This window comes from Lygodium microphyllum, chromosome 3, assembly GCF_053477565.2.
Source record: "Lygodium microphyllum isolate KBCC chromosome 3, Lygodium_microphyllum_v1.1.10, whole genome shotgun sequence".
NCBI classification, from domain to species: domain Eukaryota; kingdom Viridiplantae; phylum Streptophyta; class Polypodiopsida; order Schizaeales; family Lygodiaceae; genus Lygodium; species Lygodium microphyllum.
The window spans coordinates 191,664,840-191,674,537 of NC_141137.1; the positions used below are offsets into that span (position 1 = coordinate 191,664,840).

At 44.0% G+C, this 9,698-nt stretch overlaps 1 protein-coding gene across 1 annotated transcript; it reads left to right on the top strand.

The window, feature by feature from the left end:
• The first annotated feature begins 8,821 nt into the window (after nt 1-8,821).
• LOC148039368 (uncharacterized) lies at nt 8,822-9,406 on the top strand. The gene has a single exon (XM_087675340.1). The coding sequence runs from the start codon at nt 8,822-8,824 to the stop codon at nt 9,404-9,406; it is 585 nt and encodes a 194-aa protein (XP_087531466.1).
• The last annotated feature ends 292 nt before the right edge of the window (nt 9,407-9,698 follow it).

Sequence of the window (9,698 nt, forward strand, 5' to 3'; positions counted from 1 at the left end):
TCGCCAGCAGGACAGAAAATAGATGACAGCCGGCATAATAAAATGATTCAAATCAAAGAGCCTAGCAGTGAGGTTGGGTTGATAGCCCTTCCATCTCAGCATTTTACTTCTAAATTTCTCCATGACCCATAGCCACCTATCCTTAAGAGACACTCCAAATCCCATAGGGATCCCAAGCAGCCTAAAAATGCTCCTAGAATGGAGAGATTTACAACTAGTTAACAGTATGTGCTCGGGGATAGAATTAGTGGAGGACTAGACCCCCGTTTTCCCATGGTTGATCATTGACCCACTCGCAAAGCAGAATCTGTCCAAGTAGTCAAAAAAGGCCTTAATAGATTGAGGGTCGTTATGGATGAAAGAGTTAGTATCATATGCAAACTGATGAAGACACAGGTCTTTATCTTTGTTGGGAAGATGGATACCCCTGATAAGACCAGAGGCTATAGCATCCTACACAAGCCAGCCAAGGGCATCAGCAACTATCACAAAGAGAAGGGGAGCTAGAGGACACCCTTGCCTAATGGACCTCTTGAGGGTGATAGCAGGAGAGAGGTTGCCATTAAGGGCAACAAAGGTTCTCGCATTCCCGAATAGGTAGTGCACATACTTAGTGAAAGTTTTACCCATTCCCATGTCCTGAAGAGACTGAAGGATAAACTCCCATTCAACTCTATCATAAGCTTTGTCAAAGTCTATCTTGAAAAAGAGCATATCAAGCTGATTTTCATTAACATATTCCATGCCTTCCGACATAGCAATGATGGCATCAAGGATAAAGCGGCCTTTAATGAAGCCCTGCTGCTCCTTCACAATCAGAGTGTCCAAATGAGCAGCAAGCCTTTTAGCCAAAACCAAAGCAAATATCTTGTATATAGAATTTAGACAAGTAATAGGACTCTAGTTGTTAAGGTTGGACTTGTCCCTTCTCTTATGGATGAGTCTAATGACCCCAGAGCTAATAGAAGCACGCAGGCTACTGTAGTGCATGGTTTCTTTCCATATCTGAATCAGAAAAGGCCACAGCAGCTCATTAAACAATTTCAAAAACTCATTAGGCAAACCATCAGGGCCAGGAATTTTAGCGTTGACTAAGCCCTTTATAGCTTCCATTATCTCACTAGGGATAATAAGAGAGTCTAGCTACTGTTTTAAACTACTACAAACAACTTTCTCTCTAATTTTAGAAATATAAGTCCTGTTGCTTGTGATAGTGTCATTCCTGACTATATCTTTAGCAAAGATGTTAGAGAAAAAGTTATGGACATATTCCAGATTTTTTTTGTCACCTTTCCTGGTCGTCCTTAAGAGGAGGAACTATTTCTCTAACATTCTTCTTTTTTAGGAGCTTAAACATCTCTTTCCTAGGTGTATCTATCTTTCGAGCCCAAAAGTCCCTGGTGTACTTGATGCATTGCTCAATGGCCAGGAGCTCTTCACTCTTAGCCTGGTTCTTAAGGTCTCTAAGATTGGAACCAAATGGGTCCAATTGGGGGTTATCAATTAAGTGTTTGATAGCTTTATCCAAGGAGTCTCTTCTAGCGCTTCTTAACTCTTTAGCTCTCTTCATAAATTGGGCCAGCCTGACTTGAATCACACTGACAGCTTGGGCCCAAGCCTTAGAGGGAGAGGAGTTGGCGCTAAAGCTATCCTAGATAATGCTGAAAATAGCCTTTCTGACTTCCGGATACTCAAAGAACACTGGGTCGGCATGAAACCAGCCACTCGTCTGGTAATCTTTAATGGATTTAGCTTTGAACAGCACATGGGAGTGGTCAGAGATCTGCATGGATCTATTGATTTTACACAATACCAGGACATCTGTCCAGCAAAGGGTCGGACATGTAGAATTTGTTCAGTTTGGCAGATCTAAGGTCATCTCCAGTCTGTTTATTGGTCCAAGAAGGCCCAATGTACTGAGAGACATTAGTGAGATTCATTTCAACTACCATATTAGACCACTCAATCTCCTCATGGTCATTCAAAACATACTCTTTTTTCTGGTATCTGTCTTCAGAGAACTCAACCATATTAAAATCACCACATAGAATGTAGTTAGTAGACAAGTTAGCAAGCTCCTACCAGACACGCGCCATGTCTCTATGGCAGCAAGGGGCATAAACATAAATGATGGAGAAATTGTACTCTCCACCCAACTTAACACACACCTACGACTTGGCGGTAACAACTTCTAAAATATTGTTGCTCAATGAAATGACAACACCAATTACTGTACCTCCTTTACCTGGTTCGTGAGTAGAGCTATCCCAGGTGTGCCTAGTGCTCAGTCTTTAGAGATTGAAGTCTAGCGTTGCTCTTGCACACTTAATTTCCTATAGAGAGATGAAGTCAAATACAAAGCCATTATCAAGCATCCACTTTTTGACCGCTACAACCCTGGAGGGGTCAGTGAGGCCGTTAGTATTAAAGGACATACAGGTTATTTGGTCAATCATGAGGATTTTTTTGAGGATTTAGGGGGCTTAGAGAACTATACAGAGGCTTTATTAGCCTCCAGATTCTTTTCTTTTTTCCTTTTGGATTTACCCATAGGGAGGGCTTCTTCCTCTGCTTGGGTCATTATGATCGCAAGAGATTTCTGTGAGACCAATAACTCTCTTCTACATTGGTCATAAGCTTCAACTCTCTCAGTAAAACTATCCAACTGAGATTCAAGAATCATTTCTTCTTCTTTTCTTGAGGAACTAAGCTTAGAAGGGGATTCTGGGATCTCAAGAGAAGGGTTATCCTGGTCATCAGAAATCGAATTAAACTGGTCAACATTGTTTTCCATAGTATGTCCCCCGCTTCTCCACCTCCTTCAGGAGGCTAAGAAGTGGGATATCCCTAATTGCTGTTAACGTTTTCAAAAGGGTCTTGAACTTCCACAAGCAAAGGAGAGAATCTATTCATGTTGTTATGCATGTTAGGTTTCTTGTTGCCCTTGTTACCCCTGATCTTACCCCCATATTTTTTTTTGTATTTTGAAAACCATGTTCATCCATTGTTTTTTTAGAAAGTGCAGGATAGTCTTTGATTAGGTGACCCTGTTTGAGACAGTGAAGACAAGCATTAGGTAGATTCTTATACAAAACCTTCTGAGTGTGGATCACGTTGTCCTCCAAATCATACATTAAGATTTCTTCTTTAAGAACTTTTGAGGTATCAATTTCTATCAAAAGCTATGGCTCCCATTTTGGGTTGATTATCGGGACAGGCTTATGCCTTGTAACAGTGCCTAGCTGGCTCCCTAGCTCCTTAAGCCAGGGACATAATTGAATGGGCATTTCAAAGAAATTCACCCTAACTGGGATGAGGGAGGATCTAGTGCCCCTAGGGTTGAATGCCTTGGACCAAGGCTGCAAGATGAGAGGGGTGTTCTTGAGCAGCCAAGTCCCTTGCCCCAGGACAGATTGGGCCTGCTGGGGATCCTCAAACATAAACAAGAAATATCCATTAGGCAGATATTGCACATGAGAGATTTGAATGCCTTTGTAATTACCCCAATTTCTCAACAAATCGACTGGTGGGCAGGGCCCAAAACAGTTGCCCACTATGGCCCTTGCCTCAAGTTTAGCTTGCCAAGAATTGAACGCTTCAATATTGCAGAAGATCCTGCCCTGCTTGTCCTGGAGAAGGGGCCCAAAGTTGCTATCAAGAGGAACCTGTGCATGCTGAGAAGACCCATCAAAAAAAGCAGAGGGGGGCCGAGGAGTCCCCTCAGGGATCTTGTTCTTGTCCATTATTCCTCCAAGATAGGAGGTTGAGACATTAACCCTAGGAACAACAGATCCTCCCCCACCCTTCACATTATGCAAAGGGGGAGCCTGGAAAGCCCTAACTACATTATCTTCAAAGAGGGGTGAGAACCCATTCAGAGTCTGCACATAGGTAGGACGTACCTTAAGCGTCGATGATCGTGGGATCGTTGGTTGGAGAACACTTGTACCACCGTCACCAACAGTAGTTGTTGCCCCAACAACACCACTAGCCCAGCGCCTCCAACAGCACCCGCGTTCGTTGTCGACGGGCCTAGCATCGTAGGGAGAGGATAGCTTGAACCCCCAACCCCGCCAATAGCACCAGCACCCACAACGTACCTTAAGCGTCGATGATCGTGGGATCGTTGGTTGGAGAACACTTGTACCACCGTCACCAACAGTAGTTGTTGCCCCAACAACACCACTAGCCCAGCGCCTCCAACAGCACCCGCGTTCGTTGTCGACGGGCCTAGCATCGTAGGGAGAGGATAGCTTGAACCCCCAACCCCGCCAATAGCACCATCACCCACAACGTACCTTAAGCGTCGATGATCGTGGGATCGTTGGTTGGAGAACACTTGTACCACCGTCACCAACAGTAGTTGTTGCCCCAACAACACCACTAGCCCAGCGCCTCCAACAGCACCCGCGTTCGTTGTCGACGGGCCTAGCATCGTAGGGAGAGGATAGCTTGAACCCCCAACCCCGCCAATAGCACCAGCACCCACAATTCCAAAATCACTAGCAGACCCATTAACCCTAGTAGTCCCTGCGCCTCCGGCTCCTCTAAGCTTGGTTATCAATGAGCCGAGGAGAGCAATTTGGAGACCACTAGCACCAGTTGACATAAGAACAGTTTTGGCCCCGACGCCTCTAGTAGCATAGGCCCTTTTGCCAGAAGGGCCAGTGACCTCAGACCCCACAACTGCTGGTGAGGGGTTCCCATTGAGAGCAAGCGAGAATGGAGCAGAGGAACCCCATGGTGGGGACCTTCCTCCATGACACCTAACTATATCCTCAAGTGCCATGGAGGTGGCCCCCCTGGCAGGGGAGGAAGGGGAGAGAGCTTAGCGGAGTAGAGATGGAAGCCACAAAGAGAGAGGTGAGGGAAGATGACGATGGCTTCGCCAAGCAAGGGGCAATTACTCCCCACTATGAAGGTGTACCACGGCACCGCCCCACTCACTCGAGCCCAAAGGATTTTTAGTGAGCCTTCCCCTTCCATGCAATTTACTGTATTTTTTGACGGTTGGGTTAATCTTCCAAAGTTCCACCTCCACCTGTAAAGAACGGGTAAAACGGCCATAAAAAATCAACCCTCGCGTGGAGGCTGGAACTTTCGAGCAGTGCCATGGCCCGCCCATCATCCATCCCAATTTGTGAAGCGCGCAATCACCGTCGTCACGGCGCGCATGCGTCGATCGATGACGTGGAAAAAGTAAGTTGTCCCGATGCATGGATAAAGAATCAAAGATGTCGAAAGGGTGTATGACGTGGAAAAAGTAAGTTGTCCCGATGCATGGATAAAGAATCAAAGATGTCGAAAGGGTGTTGAAACATGGGACTCTGGAGGTGTGGTCCCGACTCCCAGCGCTCACGGGCTTCCGCGTGGAACGATCTGGAGGAGATTGGAGATGCAGTCCCGAGTCCCATCTCCGACTCCGTTACTCGCAACGTACGTACTCAGCTAGCCTCAGCGAGCGCGCCTGTAGCCAACTGTCTGCCCTGCAGAACAGTCACAGTCACACGGATGCACCTGCAGCGATTAACTGATAGCTTATAAGAACAAATAAGCTTTCTTGATTCCGGAATCCCGATGTATGGCGTCCCTGGTCGCTGTTTTTTTTTTTTTTTTTTTCAAAGCGTTAAAAATTAAATTAGATCATAAAGTTGTACAAAATCATCCTGTATAAGGGTGTGCTGGGAGCGTCCCTGGTCGCTGTTTGAGCGCGTGGCGATGGTCGTCTAACTCGACGTAGAATTTGGAGTGACATCACTTGTATTGATTCGGGCATAATGCATTAACAACAAATAAAGCTGTCCTGACTCCCGGTAAATGGATGCACAGTCAACGGACGCACCTGCAGCAAAGCCCGAATCCCGATGTATGGACCCTAGTCGCTGTTTGAGCGCGTGCAGTTGGTGGTCTGTCCAGGATTCGGGAAATATTTTTTTATGAGCTAGCTTTAAAACCTTTTCATCCCGAGACCCGATTCCCCCAATTAGCAAGTAATTCCTACATTTTAGCAAGTTTTTCTATAAAAAATTTTAAATATATAACTAAAACTCTCAATACTTCAACAAGCTTCCCGAACCCTGGATCTGTCTCGACGCAGAATATGGAGTGACATCATCACATCTCTCATCCACGACAGTTTTGAAGTGCGCAATCACTGTCGTCACGGCGTGCATGCTTCGATCGATCACGTGGAAAAAGTTAGCCGTCCACATGCATGGATAGAGAATCGAGATGTCGAAAGGGTGTTGAAACATGGGACTCTGGAGGTGTGGTCCTGAGTCCCATCACTCACGGGCTTCCACGTGGAACGATCTGGAGATTGGAGATGCAGTCCCGAGTCCCATCTTTGACTTGGTTAGTCGCAACGGACGTACTCAACTAGCCTCAGCGAGGGCGCCTGTAGCAAGCTGTCTGCCCTGCAGAGCAATCACAGTCGCACGGACGCACTTGCAAGATTCGCTGATCAGAAAAAGCTTTCCAGACTCCCAAGTCCCGATTCCCGAATCGCTAATGTACGTTTGAGCGCGTGCAGATAGAGGTCAGTCTCGACGCAGAATATGGAGTGACATCACATGTATTGATTGGGACAGTAAAAACAAACAAATTATAAAGCTGTCCTGGCTCCCGATGAATGGATGTAGACTCCACAGTCCACTGGACCGTGGTCGCTGTCAAGTCCAGACTCCATTGGTGATTGAAATTGGCATCGATCACATATATCGATTCGGGGAATCAAGTGAAGGACTTGTTGCACGAGGGACAAATAAGGCCAAGCTCTTCGCCTTATTGTTCACCTGTCTTCTTTGTTCATAAGAAAGATGGCACATTTCGCATGTGTATAGATTATCGCTCTTTGAATAAGATAATGATTAAAAACTGTTTTCCTATTCCAAGAATTGATGATATTCTTGATAAGTTAAGAGATGCAACCATCTTCAGTTGCCTTGACTTGAAGAGTGGGTACCATCAAATACGCATGGCACAACAAGATGTGCATAAGACAGCCTTTCGAACCTCTTTTGGTTTATATGAATTCTTAGTTATGCCCTTTGGGCTAACTAATGCTCTAGCCACATTCAACCTTATGATGAATAGGATCTTTCAACCTTATAGATCCTTTACGGGAGTCTTCTTTGACGATGTGCTAGTGTTTTCCAAATCAGAGGAAGAACACAAAGAGCACTTACGAATGGGCTTCAACGAATTAAGAAACCACAAGCTTTGCGTCAATGCAAAGAAGAGTGAGTTCTTCTTGGAAGAAATTCACTATTTGGGACACATTGTCTCCCATATTATGATACGAATGGATCCTGTGAAAATCAAAGCCATAGTGGAATGGCCCGAATTGAAAACCGTACATGATGTGCGAAGTTTTCTAGGCTTATGTTCATATTATAGATGCTTTGTGCGGCATTTTGCACACATAGCATCCCCTCTTTATGAGTTAACGAAGAAGAAAGTACGATTCCAATGGGGTGAAACGCAACGCAATGCTTTTCAAACCCTAAAGGATAAGATAAGTCAAGAACCCGTTTTGATTGTACCAGATTTACACAAACCTTTTGAAGTGCTTTGTGACGCTTCAGGGGAATGTGTAGGAGCGGTTTTGAATCAAGAAGGCCATGCGGTGGCATTCGAAAGTCAACGCCTACATGATGCGGAGTTGCATGCATCGATTTATGAAAAAGAACTTATGGCGATAATTCATGCACTTTCCATTTGGAAGCACTTTCTTCTAGGAGCGGATTTTGTCATAAAAACCGATCACCAAAGTTTGAGATATTTTCTTACACAAAGAAAATTATCTGAGAAAGAATATCGGTGGGCAAATTTTCTCTCTATGTTTCACTTTCAAGTTATGCATATGCCACGCCACAAGAATGTGATTGCAGATGCTTTGTCTCGAAGACCGAAGGTAAATGCGGTTTCCACTATTCATCATGATGAATTTTCAGCTTTACCTTCACTTTATGCATATGATAATGATTTCAAAGCGATATGGGCTGATTTGAATCAAGGCAAATTGGTGTCTTCATATTCTCTTAAGGATGGTTACTTATATCATCACCAAGTTATATGTGTAGCACTACCTCTATGACAAAAGGTGATGGATGAAACTCATGCTTCTCCATATGCAGGACATCGTGGCATTATGTCTACCACTCAAGCACTTGAACGGTACTTTTATTGGCCAAGCATGTGGGCCGATATTGAAAAATATGTCCAAGAATGTATGATTTTCCAAAAGGTAAAGTATGATCGTCATAAGCCACCTGGATTATTGCAACCCCTTCCAATTCCCGATGCCCCATGGGAAAGCATAGCGATGGATTTCATCACCGATCTTCCACGAACTCAATATGGGAATGATGCAATATGGACAATCATCGATAGATTTAGCAAGCAAGCTCACTTTTTGCCAATAAGAAAAATGATCAAACCTGATCATATGGCGAAACTTTTTCTTGCACATATTTTCAAACATCATGGGCTGCCTACATCAATTATTGGTGATCGTGATCCCCGTACGACAAGTCTCTTTTGGAGAGCACATTTTGAAAATATGGGAACACAATTAAAATTTTCTTCGGCGTATCATCCTCAAATGGATGCCTAGAGCGAGATAGCCAACTCAACAGTGCTTGATTTACTCAAGTGTTATGTTTTCGATCAACGCACCAGTTGGGAAAAGTGCCTTCCTCTAGTCGAATTCGCCTACAACAATACGGTGCATTCTTCTACAGGTAAGGCACCTTTTGAGGTAATTTATGGAAAGGTTCTACTTCCCCCTATTCTACGCACAAACGATAAAATCTTTGCTATGGATGAATATGTAAGGGATTTAGATACCGCTTATGAACAGGTCAAAAGAGCTATCTCAAGGACACAAGAAAAGCACAAGAAAGCAGCTGATAAGAAACGCCGTCCTTTAGATCTCAAGGAAGGACAATGGGTTCTTCTTAAGTTTGAAAAGGCACGATTACGCAAGCAACTAGGCAAAGAGGGCAAAGCGATTAAGCTTGCAAATCGCCATTATGGACCTTTTCAGATTATTGAGAAGATCAATGATGTATCTTTCCGTTTGGGATTACCCTCCCATTGGAAGATCCATAACGCATTTCATGTAAGTCTTTTGCGACTTTACGAGGGGCCTATGCCAACCGAGCCAAGTATGGAGGATCCACTGGAAGTGGATGAGCTTGAAGAACTTATTCACCCGGAACAAATTGTGTTTCACAAGGATTGCAAGCTTAAGGGAGGCCAAATACAACACAAGTATTTGGTTAACTTTAAGAATTACACAACCTTGGATGTGAAATGGATGGATAAGACTGATTTAATTGATTACCCTCACCTCATTACCACTTATGAAGATGCTTTTCAATTGAGGACAACTGAAGATTAAGTGGGGGGAGTGTAACTATTTAGATCTTTCATGGCAAATAAAATGCTATTATTTCATCATCTTGCTAAGGTTACTAATGAAATGTTATGTCTATGAACTAATGTGTATGAATGTAGGAATAGGTTTTATATGAACAAGTTCTGAACTTATGATTATGAGTAGGATGTGTACACAAGTATAAAGAAGGAAAATGGTAAGATGGGATTCTACTTAGAGTATAATTAAGGATGCCTGGTGTATACAGTCTAAGCTATGAATATGAAAGACTATGTGTATGATGAGTGTGTGAGTG